This window comes from Serinus canaria, chromosome 5, assembly GCF_022539315.1.
Source record: "Serinus canaria isolate serCan28SL12 chromosome 5, serCan2020, whole genome shotgun sequence".
In the NCBI taxonomy this organism is placed as follows: Eukaryota; Metazoa; Chordata; class Aves; order Passeriformes; family Fringillidae; genus Serinus; species Serinus canaria.
Window position 1 is genome coordinate 11,334,943 of NC_066319.1, and position 18,266 is coordinate 11,353,208.

General features: G+C 43.7%; 3 protein-coding genes and 2 non-coding genes across 13 annotated transcripts in view; all 5 read left to right on the forward strand.

The window, feature by feature from the left end:
- The window catches only part of DENND2B (DENN domain containing 2B), a 153,181-nt gene extending 147,934 nt beyond the window's left edge, over positions 1-5,247 (forward strand). For 8 of the 9 annotated variants that reach the window (XM_050975355.1, XM_030240508.2, XM_018907914.3 and 5 more), the window contains 6 exons: positions 186-363; positions 1,405-1,446; positions 2,426-2,537; positions 3,542-3,781; positions 4,026-4,112; positions 4,516-5,247. In XM_050975355.1, the coding sequence (XP_050831312.1) occupies positions 186-363; positions 1,405-1,446; positions 2,426-2,537; positions 3,542-3,781; positions 4,026-4,112; positions 4,516-4,550 (694 nt within the window). In that variant the 3' untranslated portion in view covers positions 4,551-5,247. Of the gene's footprint in view, positions 1-185; positions 364-1,387; positions 1,447-2,425; positions 2,538-3,541; positions 3,782-4,025; positions 4,113-4,515 lie in introns of those variants that run through there. The other variant, XM_050975358.1, reaches the window with a different exon arrangement.
- Positions 5,248-7,024: 1,777 nt separating this feature from the next.
- On the forward strand, positions 7,025-9,785 carry RPL27A (ribosomal protein L27a). The gene is made up of 5 exons (XM_009102247.4): positions 7,025-7,125; positions 7,408-7,471; positions 7,891-7,966; positions 8,755-8,929; positions 9,609-9,785. The coding sequence occupies exons 1-5, from the start codon at positions 7,123-7,125 to the stop codon at positions 9,735-9,737; spliced, it is 447 nt and encodes a 148-aa protein (XP_009100495.1). The 5' UTR covers positions 7,025-7,122; the 3' UTR covers positions 9,738-9,785.
- Positions 8,287-8,418, forward strand: LOC115485506 (small nucleolar RNA SNORA3/SNORA45 family). Its single transcript, XR_003946283.2, has one exon. It is a non-coding gene; the product is annotated as a small nucleolar RNA SNORA3/SNORA45 family (small nucleolar RNA).
- On the forward strand, positions 9,252-9,383 carry LOC115485507 (small nucleolar RNA SNORA3/SNORA45 family). The gene has a single exon (XR_003946284.1). It is a non-coding gene; the product is annotated as a small nucleolar RNA SNORA3/SNORA45 family (small nucleolar RNA).
- Positions 9,786-12,755: 2,970 nt separating the features above from the next.
- The window catches only part of TRIM66 (tripartite motif containing 66), a 45,130-nt gene continuing 39,619 nt past the window's right edge, over positions 12,756-18,266 (forward strand). The window contains exon 1 of the mRNA XM_050975381.1: positions 12,756-13,211. Within this exon, the coding sequence (XP_050831338.1) occupies positions 12,992-13,211 (220 nt within the window). The 5' untranslated portion in view covers positions 12,756-12,991. The remainder of the gene's footprint in view (positions 13,212-18,266) is intronic.

Here is an 18,266-nt window from a genome sequence, read left to right on the forward strand (position 1 = left end):
ACAGAGAGGGTAGGGACTGGAAGGGGACCAAGGCCTGTCTGAAGTCACAAGTGCCAGAGAGGGAGCACCTTGGGCACTTGTATTTCAACAGGCTGAGTTTCTCGGGTGGAAGGTGCTGTGAACCAAGAAAAGGTGCTGTGTACCAAAAAAAGCCTTTGCTGACCTGGTTGTTCCTCTCTCCCCAGCACCCTGTCGAGCTGCTCCCACGCTGTAGTGGCCCTGCTGTACCCCTTCTCCTGGCAGCACACCTTCATTCCTGTCCTGCCCTCGTCCATGATTGACATCGTGTGCTGCCCTACCCCCTTCCTGGTGGGACTGCTCTCCAGCTCTCTGCCCAAACTCAAGGACCTGCCTGTAGAGGAGGTAGGAGCTGGCACCACAATTGTTTGTCTGGAGTACAGCTGGTCTCTCCTAGGAGAGGGCTGCCACTGGGACATAAATCCTCACATGTTTAATTTTTAATCTGCCTCTTTGTTTCTTCTCTGCCTGGTTCTCATTGGCAACTGCCTCTTGGCAAAGCTGCAGCAGTAGCTTTATTCTTCTCTTTTATTCTGCCCCTGTTCCATACCTGGCACCTTGTCAGAGACAAGTGAATATTTACCTGGTCACTAGTAAGGAGGGTGTAAATATGCTGATTTGTTCTGGAACAGGAGGAAGCCATGTGCTATGACATCTCTTAATCCTTATGGAAGTGGTGTGAGAAGCCATAGCCTACAGGAAACAAAACCTTTAAGAATTTTAACTTCTAAGATTTGTTGATATCATATTGGAAATCAAATGAGAATTGCACTTCATCAGCTCTTCCAGTAAAAAACCACAAAAATACTCAAGGACACACTCTTTTTCTGTCTTGCTCCTATTAGTTTCCTGTCATTTTTCTAAGGAATTTTCTTGTGCTCGCTTCCAAGGCCCTGTGTGCCTCTGGCCCAGGTAAATCTCTGCTCCACTTTCCTTCTGCTTTCCTAACATTGCTCTTCCACATCTTCCCAGCTCCATCTCTCAGCTCTGCTGCTTTTTTATCAGGAATATTTCACACCCTTGTTCTTTGGAATCCCTGCTGTCTCCACATTGTTTTCTTTAAACCCCTTTAAACACTTTTCAACTGCATGTTAACAAAAATTGTTAGTTATAACAATTAGATTTAAGAAAAAAAACCCTTTTTAGCTTTTTTGAATGTATTAATCTAGTATGAGATCTGTTGTATCTATGCTAAATTTGACTTGTAGCTCTAAAGAAAACCTTCATGTTGTTTCATAAAGCACACAACCTCTTGTTTCACAGTAGGAATTTGATTCATGTTGAGGCTTGTTCAGCAGATGATATTTTGCTATTAAAAAGCAATGAACAAATGAATGTTTTCTGTATCTTCAGATACATTTCACTGCAGTGTTTTCTTTTCTGTAGGCTTTGATGGTTAACCTGGGATCTGATCGATTCATCAGACAGGTAAATTATAGCTCAGAATGCTGCCATGCAGTCTAGCAAGCTGTTTACTCCTATGGTGTGATTAGGTTTCTTTGATCAGAGGGATTTGGCAGGAATTGTGTGTGCAGAGGGGAAAAAAAAGTTCTCATTTTCTGTTCCACCTGCAAATAAGCACTTCTCAGGTGTGCAGAAGGGATTGAGGCTGTGACTGTCAGAAGGAATCAAGAACTGTATTCACAGTGGAAAGAAAACATCCAAAGACAATAACATCACCTTAGCAAGAAAACTCACACTGTTGGAGGTGAAAAGGACAAAAACAGCAAAGAAAATTCCTGAGTGAGAGCACAAAGGTGGAGAATAGTTTAATGTGACAGGAAAAGCAGAAACCTTATAATCAAGGAGAGATCACCCTCTCCTGACAGTCATGTGGCACTTAATAATTTCAAACCAACAGTCTGCAGGTTACATGAGGAAACTTCTTTGTTTGATTCTCTGGCTGGTGAACAGTGGCTGCAGAGCTAAGGCTCCTGTGCATACTTGGCTTCTGCTGAACAAGCATAAAATAAGATGAAGAGAGCAACAGGGACAAGACCCAGAAAACAAGACAGACTAGAAAACAGTAAAAACAACTGTCAAGGACCAAAGGAGCTGCCTACAACTAACTACAGCAGCTGTGTGTACACCTAGCAAGGCTTCAGATGATGTGTATTTAGTTAAACAGGACTATTTGGACTCTTTGTCATGTAAAGAGCTGATTCCACATTTCTGTGTTTACCTGCTCTTTGGATTATAATTTCTGACATTAATCTTATTAAGAGTGACAAGAAATTTTGTTTAGAAGTATTTGTTAGTTGCACATGGATTCTCATTCTTTTATTTACGTAGCCATGACAGTAGCAGATGCAAATATTTTTCATCTGAGTTCTAAACCTGCTGAAAGTATTTGCTGTAGTTCCTGAATAGATTATTGTGGTTTTAATTTTTTTTTTCCCTCTCTCAGATGGATGATGAAGACACACTATTGCCTAGAAAATTGCAAGCTGCTCTGGAGCAGGCTCTAGAGAGAAAGAATGAACTGATAAATCAGGATTCAGATAGTGATTCAGATGATGGTAAGTTCCTTTGGAAACAGGGACTTGTGTAATAAACAAATGTAGGTAGAATTTTGACTTTCCATGCAGGAGAAACAAAGATGGGACTTGAGGTCTCAAAAATACCTTTGGTGACATCAAAGGTTGTCTCTGAGCACACAGAGAGAATGAGACTGACAGCATCAACAGACAGTGATACCTCACCTGTGGTTTATTTTAATTTCTTTGTGAATGACAAGGACTCCTGTGGGTCCCTCTGAACCTTTGCTCAAACAGAGGTTTGCAGTTAACTTGGCCCTAACTCTATCCAGATAATTCTCCAGGCCTAGGGGTGTGTCTGAGTTTGGAATTGCTCTTGGCACTCAGTATTTCCAGGGGAGAGAAGCAGGTACCACCAGAAAAGAATTTTAGTCCAAGATGGGTTGGGTTGTCTCTGAAGGTTCATATTTCTCTTCAGCAGTGATAAAAACAGCCCAGGGTGAATTGAGATGCCTGTGGTTAAAAGGTATGAAACAGGCCCTTATTGGGTTTTTGGAATTTATTTCTAGTCATATGTATTACATATATAAGACTGTTTGAACATCTCAGAAATGACGAAAACCCAAATTCTACAACAGACACTTTTTGGTCAGTTTTTGGTTCAGACTTATTATCCTGAGGGAAAAATATTTTAATGCTGAGTCATTCAGAAGTTTTTGAAGAGAATTTGCTCAAGAGTGAAAACAGGAGGTTTGATTTTGATGAAACACCCATCAAATGTTTAATTTGCTGAGCTGTTTGCTGAGGATTTGTAATTCTTGCTGACTCTCGGTCACTGAACACCAATTCTGCAGACTGGCACCCGTGGTAATGGCGCTGTCACCCTCTCCATGTGCATCCAGGTGTGCAGGGAGCCGCTGCCACTCCTGCCAGTTGTTAGCGCGGCATCAGGGAACAGGGAGATGCACAGCCTGGCCCTGCGGGGATAATACTGACAGCTCTGGTAGCAGCTGATTTTGGTGTCTTATTGCTGCCTTATTTTGCAGAATGTAACACCCTGAATGGATTAGTGTCTGAGGTTTTTATCCGATTCTTTGTGGAGACAGTTGGCCATTATTCCCTGTTCCTAACCCAGAATGAAAAAGGAGAGCGTGTCTTCCAAAGGGAGGCTTTCCGTAAATCTGTGGCCTCCAAGAGTATCCGCCGCTTCTTGGAAGTTTTCATGGAATCCCAAATGTTCGCTGGCTTCATCCAGGACAGAGAGCTGAGGAAATGCAGGGCTAAAGGTACGGGTGCGTGTCTCCCCTGCGGTGCGGGTTGCGCTGTTCCGCTCGGGTCCCGTGGATTGCGGCAGCTTCCCTGCACCCTGCTGCGCTCACCGGCAAAGCGGAAACCCTCCCTGAAATCCTGCCCGGTTAACCGGAAGGTCGCTGTGAGCAGAGGCTGCCGGGGCGGGAGCCGGGGCCGTGCGCGGGGACCGCGGGATCAGCCGGACAGGGCTCACCCCATCCCTGTCTCCGTCTGCCGCAGGGCTCTTCGAGCAGAGGGTGGAACAGTATTTGGAAGAGCTCCCAGACACGGAACAAAGTGGAGTAAACAAGTTCCTGCGAGGCCTCGGTGAGGAAAATCTTTAGAAGTATTTCTGAAATGAATTTTCATTGTAATGCTGGGTTTTGGTTGTGGTGTTTTTTGTTTTTAATTTGAAAAAGCTCTACCCGAGGTGAACTGAGGTAGTCAAGTGGTTTCAGCGTGATTGGAATTACAAAAAAGAAAACAATGTAAACATAGTTAAAGGTGATAAAACCGGATCTAATGATGGTACTTGTTAACACTTTCATTTTCACTTGGGGCTGGGGGAACCAAACCAAAATCGAGGAGTGAAACAGGAAGGGGTTGTGTTGGAGCAGTCGGTGTTCTGTAACTCAGCTCTGCCTGCTGGTGCTGACTACGAGTTAGACCCATTTACTGTCACTTTGGATTGACTTCTATCTGCTGAAGACTGACGGTGTGCTTCCTTTAGGTAACAAAATGAAGTTCCTTCACAAGAAGAACTAGCTCCTTCCTGCTGAAACACCAACCCAAAACCTATTCATGGCACCGTGCGAGACACCTGCGGCGCGGAGTGCGGAGCAGGAGGAGAGCGGAGCGAGCTGAGGCAGCTCCAGGCGGTGACCCGTGGATGCTGTGTCAGTGTGCCACACGATGGCTCCTCCGTGGTTTTGGGCAGAGTTTGTACATAATGTGCTGTAAGCTTTTGTAACTGATTTTGTAATGAGCGAGAAAACTGTGGTAAATATTTGTATATTCCTGAGAATACCAGGTGCTTGTTTTTTCCTTTAGTATGAGTTGAGTTATGCTTGGTGCAAAAACGAGTAGCTGATTATGTGCAGCTGACTGTCTCAGCAGAACCACTGACTCCAAGGGATGTTTGATGCCTGAACACTGCGGGGTGAATGAGCTCGGGTACGTGGGAGAGGTTGTACGCACAGGCGCTTGTCTGTCTGTCTGTTTCCTTCAAACTGATTTTAAAGGAGAAATAACAAAGTAACTTAATAATAAGGTACTTGGTTCACATTGCAGAACCTCCACTTGGTTTGAACTCTGGTCAGTAAACTCCTTATAACCCACTGTGCACTAAGATGCTAAGCCTGGGGAGATCTCAGCACTCTGACATGCAAGCTGCAGCGAGTAGGTACAGTACAGCCTTTCCTAGTGTATGTATGTATGGATCCTAATAAACTCTGTAAATAGACCTGTTTGTTTATATTCATTGCAAACCTCTGCACTTCCTCATGTGGAGCAGGTACAAATACAGCAACTCACCTGTGATTTTTAAATGAATTTTAATTAAAATGTAAAGTGGTTATTACGAACCTGTCTTTTGTTAGGTTTGCTATTTCACGACACATAGTTTGGGATTTCTTCAGTGTTTTTCACCAGGGCTAAGACAAGGCATTTTACACCTGTTTTTAAAAAAATTTATCCTGACAGAAGCATCTGTTAAAACATTTTTTCATGGGTTAGCAGCAAATGATTTTATCTTTGTATCATTTGCTCCTGACCTATGGTATTTTCAGTTGGCTCTGTGCTGTGTGTGGTGCTCAAGTGTCACATTCTTCCTTGGTCTAGAAACAGAACTCCTGTTAAGGTTCTGTAAGTTTTCCCATAGTGTGAAGAAGAAAATATAAAAAAAAATATATATATAAAGTGCTTCCATATGTTGCAGGTCTGACAGGTAATGAAAATTAGCTGAAGCCTCTTACCTTTGAAGGAATCCCACCACTCTCTGGTTCTCGTCATTCGCAGTGTGACTGCTGTAGTTAGATGGGCTTTGAGGCTTGCGCAGTTCCTAACCTGACAGTGGTTCTGGTTTGCTATCAGCCTCATAGAGCAAATTCGAGGGGCTGTTCACTGAAAAGGTGAAGTCGTTTCCTTCTTCAGTTACCTCCCTCACACTCTGAAATACACAAAAGCTTCTTAAGTGTACGTAAGTACACTTAACTGCCTGTAAAATGCCAGATGCTTTAGCTACAGAAGAAATGTCTCCACAGCTGGTAACTTCCATTAGGTTTACTCTGTGATACACTCCAAGTTCCAGAGTGATTGCTAGATGTAATTCTTGAGAGTGGAAGGAATAACGTCACTTGTACAGGTGGCTTCTGGCCTTTTTATAAACAACAGCTCCTAGTAAACATAGGGGGAAATATGTAATTCCTCTTCAGAAAATGATGGATAAAACTCTATCAGGACATGCTGTGGAGTTACTGCAAAGGCAAGACAAAGCCACGGAATGCCAGTGTACAAGAATGTTGTGCTGTAAAACCCATCTCCTGTGCCAAAGCTGTTTTGCTCCATTTGCACTTTAAAAATTAAAGGAGAAAGCTTTTAAGCATTGTGTCATCTGTCAACGTGTTCCCATTTTTGTAATGTTAATTAGAGGGTACCACTGGGCAAGGTGAGATCACGGCCCAAAAAATCTGTGGGTGCCTTTTTGATCCTCAGACTACAGCTGTGTAAAACAGTCCTTGTGGTATCTGGAGGTCTGTGCTTGGAGGGATCAGATCAACAAAAACCAAGGAGTGCATTATTTTCCCTACTAAATTAGTTGTTAAAACTAATGGTGTTCCTCAGCATGGAGCATTGTAAGTGCACCAGAATATTTCTGAAAATTTCTAAAGAAAAAAATGAAAAATTCTAAAGAAAAATAAATCCAGTGCTGAAGCCTGTGTTTAAAATTGGTAAAGTTTTGTTTAAAATCTAAAAAGTATGAAATCCATTTAAAAAAACCCTAGAAACCAAGCTTAAGAAACAGTAACACTCCAGGATTTCACACTCCAGTGTGGCAAGTAGTTGTGTTTAAGGACGTAGTGTTCATTTTCCCACTATTATGGATGTTTAATAAAGTGACCAAACTTGCAAATATTCCTAAATTCTGTTCAAAACGCCGCTTTTCGCGCCGGGAGCAGACAGGGAGCGGTGCCCGGCTGTGGGCGGGGCCCGGCCCCTCAGAGCTCCGCCCGCCGCTCCCGCCTCAGCGAAGCCTCGCGAGATCTCGGCCCCGCCCCGAGCGCCTTTGCCCGCTCTCGCGAGAGCCGCGCCCTTTCTCTCTCTCGCGCACGCCGGCAAGATGGTGGGAGCTGGGTCCGGTCCGGGAGGGGATGGGACGGGATGGATGGGATCAGGAACGGCACCGGGACCTCGCGCCCGCCGTCCCTCGCTCCCGCGGAGGGACGGGACTGCGGAGTAGCGGAGGGTGGTGGGGAGGCGCTGCTCCGAGCCCGCAGCGGACGGAAGCGGTGCGGGGAAGCCGGTCCGCCATGGCGCCCGGCTGCGCGGGCCCTGGGGCGGGCGCGGGGTTCTCGTGGCGCTCGCTGCCCGCCTCGCTCACTGCCGCTCTCCCGCTTCCCCGCAGCCTTCCAGGCTAAGGAAGACCCGGAAGCTGAGAGGACACGTCAGCCACGGCCACGGCCGCGTGGGTGAGTGGAGAGGCGGCCGCGGCCCCGCTGGGCTTCCCCGGCGCCGAGGGCATGCTGCTGCTCTTCCCGGATCCATAAAAATGGGGCTGTGCATAAAAATGGGTGCAGAGCGGCACCGCCGGCACCGTAGGAATATGGAGCAGTGCTGAAGGCCGCAGCGTGCGGGGGCAGCTGCTGCGGTGATGGGCTGATCAAGTCCTGCTCGTTTTAGATTCCGTGGGTTTATAACTTCAGCACTGCTCAGCCCATCAGTACTGGGCATGTGACATCTTAAACTTACACGGCAGTGCATCTCCGTTTGGACTCCATCCATGCCAACCTTCTCACACCACAAGATAAAACAATTAGGTTGATATTGAAAGTATCTCTAAGTATTGTGTGTAATATTAATGTAACAAGCTTAAAATATTTTTTCTCAGGCAAACACAGGAAGCATCCTGGAGGACGTGGTAATGCCGGTGGTTTGCACCATCACAGGATTAACTTTGATAAATAGTAAGCTAACGTTTTAAATGCATGCTCATGAAGTAGAAGCAACTGACTTTTATATGTGAATAAGTAAAGTTTCCTGCAATCCTATGTCTTTTTTCCTTTAATGGGAAGTGTGGCATTACAGCTGCTGATGTCCCCACTTACCCTAAAATCAAAAACATTTTCACTTGGCATTTTGGAGAGTTCAGTGGAGCATTAGGCAAAGCTGACCAAATTTGCCTATTAGAGCGTGGTCCCTGCTTAGCAGTGCACGCAGAGCAAATTCAGAATGTGCTGCTAAGTCCTGTTGGCTGCACCAGGTAAAGGTGAGGGATGTTGTGATTCCCGAGACTATAGAGTCACATCTGGGCCCTGCCTGTGGTCCTGGTGTGCTGGAGTCCTCGGACAGGAACACTAATCTCTATTCACTGGCTGTGCCCCGCCTGGCTCAGTCAGTCACCGGGTTAGTGACAGCAGTGCCACAACTTCCCGGGCAGGACAGCCCTCCCTGGGTCCCTGGAGGTGAGGCTTCCCTGGAAATACAGCCTCAGACTGAGGTGTGAGCTCAAGGGAGAAGGAACACTTGGAGAGAGTGTAATTGTTCCTTGGTTTGGATACTCATCATTGCACCTAAATTCTACACATATTAATATGAAAAAGGGTATAATGTAATTCACAGGATGTAATGTGTAATGTAATGACATTCTGGATACTCTGAATTTGTAAGATGCTTGTTTCAGTGTTGCTTTAGGGTTCTGCTTGTTCAGGATGAGTTAAATGGTGATCTGATGCGGAATGTGTTTCTGCCACAGTCACCCTGGTTACTTTGGGAAGGTGGGCATGAGGCACTATCACTTGAAGAGGAACCAGAAGTTCTGTCCCACTGTGAACCTGGACAAGCTGTGGACGCTGGTCAGCGAGCAGACCAGGCTCAACTACGCCAAGAACGAGGCCGGCCTGGCCCCGGTCATCGACGTCGTGCGCTCGGTGAGTCCTGCTGGGACTGAGCCCTGGCACTGCTGCCCTCCCTGGAGAGCCTGGGCTGTGCCTGTCCCACTGGGGAAGTGCTGAGCTGCACATAAGCTCCAGTGCTTCCGTGCTCAGAGGCTCACCAGACAGATCTGTGGGCTGTGAGTAGTTACAGAAGCACTTTGGGTGTTACATTTTTCCCTGTAAGAACTTTTTGTCCTACTGGTGTGTGTTTGTGGACAGGCACTGCCCTCCTTTGGGTAGGTGGTGAAGGATGACTGGTTTGAAATGTTCCTGAAGGAACAAAACCATGGTGGAGCTGGTCTCACACCATGTCACCCTCGAGACTAGAGTCACATCTCCACATGTTTGGTTGTCTTGGTGTGCTATAGTTCTCGGACAGGAACACCTGATAGATATTCACTGGCTCTGATGTCCTGTGTCTCAGCCAGTCACCAAATCAGGGACACTGCTCTGCCTCCTTTGGCCACTTAGGACTCACTTCTCACCTCTGGCTTCTTCAGCAGCTGTTTTGTTAATTGTTTTCATGTCATGATTGTCCTTTTAATGTAATGAATTGATTGGATAAGGTCATGGTGATCATGGTTTTGTTTTTAACCGGTGTGTGCTAACAGGCCTGAATGTAGGAGCCTGCAAGCTGATTACAAACACTGAACATCTTTTTTAATCTTTCTAGGGCTACTACAAAGTGCTGGGCAAGGGGAAGCTGCCCAAGCAGCCTGTCATTGTGAAAGCCAAGTTCTTCAGCAGAAGAGCAGAGGAGAAGATCAAAGAAGTTGGTGGTGCCTGTGTGCTTGTGGCATAAAAGTTTTTGTTTTATTCAAATTTTTTGAATAAACAATGCATAAAATGAGCTGGTTTACAGAAGTTTGGGTTGTTCTGATTTTTCTTTTCTGACTTTTCCAGACACAGTTCACACTTAATCTTACCTGCATAATATTTGATCAGTGGTTTGACTGCTTCTCAGTTCATTTTGAAATTGCCTGACTACAGTGTTCAGTACCTGCCATGTGCCTCACCAGTGTGAGGTTCTGCCATGTACCTCATTGTTTTGTCTTTATAGGGTGGCAAAACTGAGTTCTGTATTTGTGCTGCTCTTCTGTTGGTGATCATTTCTACAGCTGTCTGAAAAGAGGACTTGATGTGATTTTGATGGGAATTCTTGAACACTGAAATGACATCCAGGGGAAGTGTGTGGGGATGGTGCCCTGGTCTGTGGGAATGGAACAGCAGGAGTGTGGACAAGGAAATGCAAAGTGACAGCAGTGTACCAGTAACTGTAAATTGACATTTGCAATCTCTGCCCTCCCCAGGCTGGGTATGCAGTTCCCAGCTGTGGGACAGAGTTGGTGCCAGCTAACCTTCCTTAACAGCTGGCAAAGCAGTGTCACAGCTCTAGAACTGCTCTGTGTGCAGTGCTGATGCGGTGGGTTTAAAATGATTACCTGAAATATTCCTTGCTTGGTTGTAACATCAAAGTAGGACTTGTGGTGTCTGCAAGGCTTGGCCCTGTGTGCCAAAGCAGGATTTAATGGTAAAAAATAACTAAATAACAAATAACTAAAGCTAGTGAGCTGGTTCTCAAGTGTCAGACCAAGAGCCTATAAATGCTGTCACTTATTTTATGCTTGCTGCTGAAGTTGGTGCACAGGACCTTTTGGTATGTGTGTGCTAGAATCCTAGTCAGTCAACTTCTAACCTAGTGTTTGTCAGCAATTAAATTTGGAGGGCTTTTGGGGTGAGGTTGTTGTGCATTCCATTTATGAAATAGTTCATCTTAGCCAGTGGTCCTGCTGCTTGTGAATAGCTATGGCATAAATGGGCAGTTTATTCCAGAATACAGAGGAGTTTGGGAGCTGTGTCTCACTGCACTGCCTGCTGGGACTGCTGTTCCCTAATTTGTGATGCTGATGTAGCTCCATCCCTCACTCTCTGGCCCCAGCCATCCAGCCAGTTCTTTATCCAGTGACCCCTCCAGGCCATGGGCAGCCAGTTTCTCCAGGAGAATGTGTGGGAAGTGGTGTCCAAGGCTTTCCTGCAGTCCAGGCAGACAGACAGACAGCTACAGCCTCTTCCTCACCACCGAGGGGCCACCTTGTCAGAGGAGGAGATTGGGTTGCTTAGGCAGGACCTGCCTTCCATGAGCCCACATTGACTGGGTCTGATGTCCTGGCTGTTGCACAAATACCACTTGATGGTGCTTGAGGTGATCTGCACCACGACCTTCCCCAGCACCAAGGTCAGGCCTGTAATTCCCTGGATTTTCTTTCTGGTCCTTGTAGCTCGTTTTATTCATCAGCCTTCTCCTTCTCCAGCTGCCTGACTACTACTGCTCATACCTGCCTCAGAACAAAATTTTAAACACATTTTTTTCACTCTTACTCTTCCTACCAAAAAAATTCTACTCAGTTTTGCATGTTCAAAAGGCATAAATTGAAATTTACAGTAACCTGCTTCTGCTCATCCAGCCCCAGATTTGGCTTGTAAGGTGACAGAGCATTTCCCAGTAGCAGGCTTTATTTGCACTGGTTCTCTGTGCATGGATGCTTTGGGCTGTGGTTTCTCTGTGTCAACATTGTGGTGGTTTCAGACCTCAACTTCCTACTGCAGACATTACATGTTTTTGTAGGTGCAGCTTTGTCTTAGCAACAGGAGCTGCAAGAAATGACAGAGATGAAATGAGGTGAGAGGCTGTGCTGCTTCAGTGACATTTGACCCTGATAGATGGTTGATGAAGATGCACTGTAAAAAGTGAGCTTGTGTAATAGACACTGATAAAATGTTAATTAAACCACAGGTACAGCTGGCACAGCTCATTTCCAAATGGACCTCTGGTTTTGGAATTGGAATCTGAAGTTTTAGTGGTAGGTTTGAATTTATCTAAGTAATTTGTCAGTCAAGTTGGTGGGTATCTACCTAGTTGAATGGGTCTTGGGTATGAAATAGGATGCAGACTTTAACATAGGGTCCATTTTTCTTCTAAAATATTTTAAATACTGAAGACTTCAGGATACAATGCTTAAAAAAACTACTGGTTGGTAGTTTCTGAGACATTCATAATTTTTTTGCATTACAGAATAAAAGCCCAAACCCAGATCTGCTTACTAACCATTTTCACTGGAATCTACCAGAAGACACAATCCCTTAGGAGAAGAGATAGCGCTAAGATTAGAGCTGCTGCTCTTCTGTGCTGGAGAAATCTGGAGATTGAAGCTCATTCCTGTAGCTTCAGTTCCATCCTGCTGGTAGCAGGGCCACCGTGCCAGGGCTATCAGCAGCTCCATGGGACACTGGTCCCAGAAGGTTGGATCACCTGGAAGAGTGGCTCCAGGGGAAATGAGGCTTTATCTGCTTTTTCTCCTCTGATACAACTGGCAGGAGTTGCCCTGTGCAGTCTGTGTCTGATCCACACCTCTGACAGAGCTGAGGATGAAACATGAGCTGCAAAACTCTCAGCTGACCTTGGGGAGCTTAGGCTGGTGGGAGGAACACTGGGAAGCTCAGGTTTGGTCTATAATCTGATCTGTGGTCGTCTTGATAGCTAAAATTTGATTACTGCAAAGTGCTTTTTCTATAAAGAAGATTGTCAGAAGATGCTGTACATTTTTCAAAGCAGCTTTCTGAGATGCATTGCTGGAATGATGGACTTGTGGGTACTATTTTCTTTACACGAAAACTGTAAAATATTTGAGTGAAATTGTAAAAGCAGCCAGAGAATCTCATCATTTTAATTGCACAGTTTCAGTGCTTCTAGCAGGAAGTGTACAGCGTGTGACAATTCAGCTTTGTAAGGAGATCGATAGAACAGATTAGTTCAGTTTTTACAGAAGTTGCAAATACTAGAGAGATAGTGGGAGCATGGTTTGTAAACCTTAAACCACGCTTTCCTGCACAACAATCTGCAAAGATATTCTCCTCTCTAAAGCAGGTATGTGATTTTCAGCTGCAAGGAATTTTTTTCCACAGGGGCTACATGAATGTTTATTCGCTCGTGCATGCCGTGTTGCCCTCTGGTTTGCACTTGAGAGATGGAGTGTTTTGTGAGGTGCAGGGCTTGCCATGAGCCATTTTGTGACTCTTCATGTTTTCAGGGCCAGACTTCAGCCAGCAGGAATGGAGACCCTGGATCTGTTGTGGAATTGTTTGGTGTGCAAATGGGAGCTGCGGAGGAGGGAGCCCAGGATGCTCCCCTGCCTCCACTCCTTCTGTAAGGAATGCCTTCCAGGTTTGATCCAAGGATACAGCTGTGTTCCCACTGAGTATGAAGTTCTCTATGAAGGTAATATTTAAAAATCTCTGGCTTGTGCTCTTTGCAATATAGAATTATAAAAAGAGATACACTGAGAAGCAAGTTTTGAAGCCTATTTTTCTACAACACTACTTTAAATTGATAAATTGGGAGAGAAATATTTGTGTGAGCAGAAAGTGGATTGGGAACAAGTCACTTTTGTCATCTTTTTCATCCAACAGCAGTGTTTTGAAGACAAATGACATAGGCAGCATTTTAACATTTTGTTCAGAATAGGCTGAATGTTTCACTTACCAAGCTGACATTATGTATATTTGATTTTCTTAGCTTAATAAATTAATAAATGCTACAAGATAGCTTCTAGAGCAAATTTTTTTGGCGATCTTTTTGACATGCTGGACCTTTCTGTGGTTCTGGTGATAGTTTTGTTCTTCCTTCACTCCCTCCTTCAGTGACTCCTCACCAACAACACAAAACCACCCAGTTCTTTTGTTTCTAAGAGAGGTAATAATAATTGTTATTACATATGTGTATTCTGAAACTCTTATCTCATTGTGAGTGGTGTTTCTCTGTACCTTAACCCTTGTGGTTGTAACTCACCCTAACAAGCTGAGTAAACTAGTGAGATAAGAAGCATTTCTTGGCTGTGCCTTTTGGAATCTTGGAGTTATTTGTACAGTTCTGGGTTGTGATGTTAATAGAAGATGGGTAACTTTTTAATTTTGGAATAAAACCTCGATGGCAGAATATAGTTTTTGTACTGAAAGTGTCTTAATTGCTGTGAGGAAGCATTCCAGACTCATTACTAATTTATGAGATGAGCAAAGGCATGTAGATAACTTGTATTTTCACAGGCTTTGAACTTTAGCTGAGTAGGAAGCACCATTTATTGTCCCTTCTGTAGCAGATTTTAGAAACATGTAGGAAGAGAAGACACCTTCCCTGAGGTGAGGGTGATCAGAACTGATGAGATGACATAAACCAGACGAGTTCAGGTTTGAGAACAAATGGAATCAGTGTTCAGAGGTCACTATTGAAGGGCTGTCAAACGCAAAGGCTAAAGGAAAGGGCAAAGGAAAAAGGCTGTTCATGTGTAGGGTACTGAGAGAAAAAGATGTCAAGGTAGGAGAAGAAGAGAAAGAGAACAAGGCAGTCATTGCAAGTAATGTCTCCTTAAAAATTTTAATGCTTGGTCATAGTAGCCTAAAGACTGAGGGACCTCTCTATAATACAATACTGTTGAAAAAAGCTCTCCATTAATTTTTATGTATCCTCATTTGACATCTCAGCCATTTCTCTCCTCCTTCTTTCTGCTCACCAAGTGGAAAAGTGAATTTCTCCCACTTGCTGATCTTGGATGAAGTGCAGCTACAGGTTCTCATGAGTTGTTAAAATATTGGATATTTCTTTAGGGTGGATCAGGAATTGTTTGTGTATAGCAAGATGGAATAAATACTAGTTTATTTCTGTATTCCTGAAAGTGTCTCTGTTTACTTATTCATTCTTGTGTAGATAGGGAACTTCTTTGGGAAAGAGCAAGACTAGAGGAAAGAAATAATGAACAGTGATGACCCAATAAATGAAGTGAGACACCAGGTGCAGAGACTCAGGTAATCTATGAGCAAGGAAAGCAGCAAACCCAGAACACCTGTGTCTCTTAATTAAGCCAGTGACTGAAAGTGCAGCCAGCACAGGTCAGGCAGGATAAATTTGTAAACTCTTTGGATGGCATGATGTTAAGTGTTGCTTATCTACAGTGATTGCTGAGTTACGAGCAGTACAATTCCAGTTTCCAGTGTCATCTTTAAGTTTGATCATATGCAGGTGCCAGTGGAAAAGGGTAAGTGCAAGTGCTAAACCATTGCAGCTGAGCAAAATGCAAGATATTGCCTCTAAGAAAAATGTGTTCCTTACTCACTGTGAGTTCCTCAAGCAAAATGTGAGGGTGGGAAAAATGAATGTATTTGCAAGTGAAGTTTTTCTGGCATTTGTCACAAAAAGAGTATTTGAATGTGCAGGTTTCTGTATGATTTACTTCAAGTAGGGCTCTGCTAACATAAAACTCTTTTCTAGTTTGTTGTTTTGTACTGAAGTTGCTGAGAAGCTGGGAGTAAGTGGTCCTGACATTTGATGGGGGCTGTTCTTGGAACTTTTATTCCTGTGTGTGTTTGAGGTGACTCATGAATAAAAGCCCTGAGGTAGCAGCCAGAGCTCCTTGGAGAAGTTGCATAGCCACCAGAATTTATTCAAACTGAGAACTGAGAGGTTGGGAGTAACTGGAGTGGAAAAAGAAGTTGTCTTTGTGAGCTTGACTCCTACATATGCTTTCTCTATGAAGGGAATTTTAAGATTCCCAGTCTTTCTTTTATATTTCTTATTTTTGGTTTGGTGGTTTTTGTTTGGTTGGTTGGTTTTTGGGATTTTTGTTTGTTTTTTTTTTTTTTGTTTTATTTTTTGCAGGCTAGTGTTGCTTTCCTTTTATTTCTTGTCTTCTTGTAACAGAGAATCCACATCCTCCTCCTCTACAGATTTGCATGTTATGTGTTTCTAGCCTGTTTACTGCATGGGTAAAAGAATAATTTTCAAGAGAGGGCTTGAGTAAGGAAAAGAGAATGTTCTCTCATCTCTTGAGAGGGAACTGTCTCAGATTAGGACTTTCCCAGGCTTCTACCTGTGTGAGTTGCCACTCGTGGAACAATGTTGGTTCTTGCTTCCTTGGGTCTATCTCTTTCTCATGAAGTTGTAAATACATTCCAAACCAGATTCATGCAGGTTCCTGTGTTTATCCCTCCTCCCTGAGCTGGAGGTGGGTGACAAAACAAATTACCCCACATCTGCAAATCTTCCTCTCTGTAAGATGTTCAGTGATAGAAGTTGATTTAGTGCTTTAAATATCACCAACTTGTTAATTCCAGAAGAAGTCAAGTGAGGACCAGTGGAGGTGCATTGTTGGGAGAAATTTGGTTTTGCAAGACTGTCTCAGCTAAAGGGTTTGTTGGGTTTTTTTCCTTAAAGAAAAGAAAAATCACAGGTAAATGCTGCTCAATGACATTTAGGACCCCTGAGAACAAGGCAGAACAGAAAAGATGTACTGCAACACCTTATGGAATTCTGCTAACTGATACAAGCCTTGGTATTCTTAAAGTTTTGTGGCCAAGTTGTGTAATTAGCCAAACCTGTAAAGTAAAAGGCTATTAGTAGTTTTTCATTTTTGTAAATTCCTTTCTGAAGTGGTGAATATACTTGTGTGATGTTTTTGTATTGAACTTGTGTGTTGAGCTGTTACTTTCTGCAATTTCATTTTAAAAATCTTCTTTGCTCTTTTGTACTCCTTGAAGTTGGATAGCAAAAATCCTGGAAAATGGCTCCATGATTTCTGCCTATATGCTCTGCATAACTCAAAAACTGTCCATGCTTGTGTGTTGTGTTCACTTAAAGCCAAGAAATGTAACAGGGTCATGTATTGGAGAAGTGCAGAGTGGGGAAAGCCAAACTTTTAAAGAGAGACAATGTGGCTTCAAGTATTGACAGATTTCCACTTGCTGCATTTTATTATTTCCTGGTGAAGGTAAACAGTTTTCTTCAGCTTGTATGGTAGGAGATATATATATTTTTGATATAGTTTTATCTATATATAAATAAAAATAAATAAATATATACACATAGGTAAAAAACTGTGGATCCTTAATTGTGAACACTTGTTAGTGAGGCACATCCAAAAGTCAGAAAGGTGTTGGTCAGAGAGATCTTCAGGGGGTTTATTTAAGGGGAATTATTGAGTTCTAGGACTGCTTTGGCTCTGGCTCATTTTCAGTGTGAAGTTTTGGCACGGGAGTTGTGGAGCACTGGCTTCAGGAGACTCCAGGTGTTGACACACAGTGCCTTAGCTTGTATTCAGCCTGTATTTAAATAATTAAAAATGAACAGACAAAGAAAAACTACCTACAGAGTTCTGTAAACCACAACTTAGTTCCCAGTGAGGCAGTTTAGCTGCCTTGGTAGAGCTGTGGTGTCTCCAGGATACCCAATAACCTTGTTTTGAGGCACTCATTCAAGGCAGGTGATGCAATGCAATGATCTATTCATTCTGAAGGAGAACACCCTTTTGCTTTAATTGGAGCCTCTCAGAACCAAGTGCATGTTTTACCTCTAAAAGCAAAGTAGAAAGATTGTTCTGAAGAGAGAAACTGTTCATAATGTATATATTTAGCCAACTTAAAGTGGGTTTAAAGTTAGCCCTTTGCACTGTCCTGCTTGGCTGCCAGGCCCAAAAGGCAAGTGCAACAATGAGGGGTTTAGTTATATAAATATGAAACTGTGGAGTGGGAGGTTGTCTTCAGAGCTGTTTCCTATAACCATAATTGGGTCTCCCAGGAAATGTAAATTATGCCTGCAGCTTGAGGTGTAGTTAATGCTCTCTGAGAATAATTATTCTGATGGTTGTTGGAAGAAAAAGAGCAGAGGAATAGGTGCAACATGTGGACAGCAAGTACAAATGCAGTGTGTGTAGTAGCTGCACTGTTTGTTCCTTTACGCTAATCCATTCTCATGATAATAATAAGTAAATTATCTGCACTGATTTATTTATGAGGAAATCAGCTTGAGAGTTCTTTCTATTTAACCCTGAGCAGACTGGAAGACCTTGAAACAAAACTGATCTGGGGCTTTCCCTGTACTTGGTGTCCTTGGGTGGTGGAGAGGTTACAGTTGGCATTTCAGAGGTGATTTCTGTAAATGACCCATAGCTCTGTCACTTGGAAATTAGATTGCTGCTGTATAGATGGAGTAAAAACCTTGAAACCACTCAGAAATTCTAGTTCTTTCTGTATTTGTACTTTTACAAAGGGACACTCTAAGTGTTGTTATTGCTGGGTCCAATGCATTGAGGCAGCTTCCATTAACCAAGTGTTGTGGGATGTGAGAGATCTGAGCTGGGGCTTGGACAGGATGAGGCAGAACCTTCTTGTTTTCCTGAAAGCTGATTTTGGATATCCCAGGTGCGGAGTTGGAGTGTCCAGACTGGGCATCGGTGTCTGACTAACGGATCCACTGCCTCTGAAATTCCATTTTTCCCCAACCCTCTGT

What these genes read in the sequence shown, in the direction of transcription:
- RPL27A (XM_009102247.4), top strand. An exon ending in AGGATTAACTTTGATAAATA is followed by an intron (nt 7,967 to 8,754) that starts GTAAGCTAACGT and finishes TTTCTGCCACAG; the next exon opens with TCACCCTGGTTACTTTGGGA. An exon ending in TCATCGACGTCGTGCGCTCG is followed by an intron (nt 8,930 to 9,608) that starts GTGAGTCCTGCT and finishes TAATCTTTCTAG; the next exon opens with GGCTACTACAAAGTGCTGGG.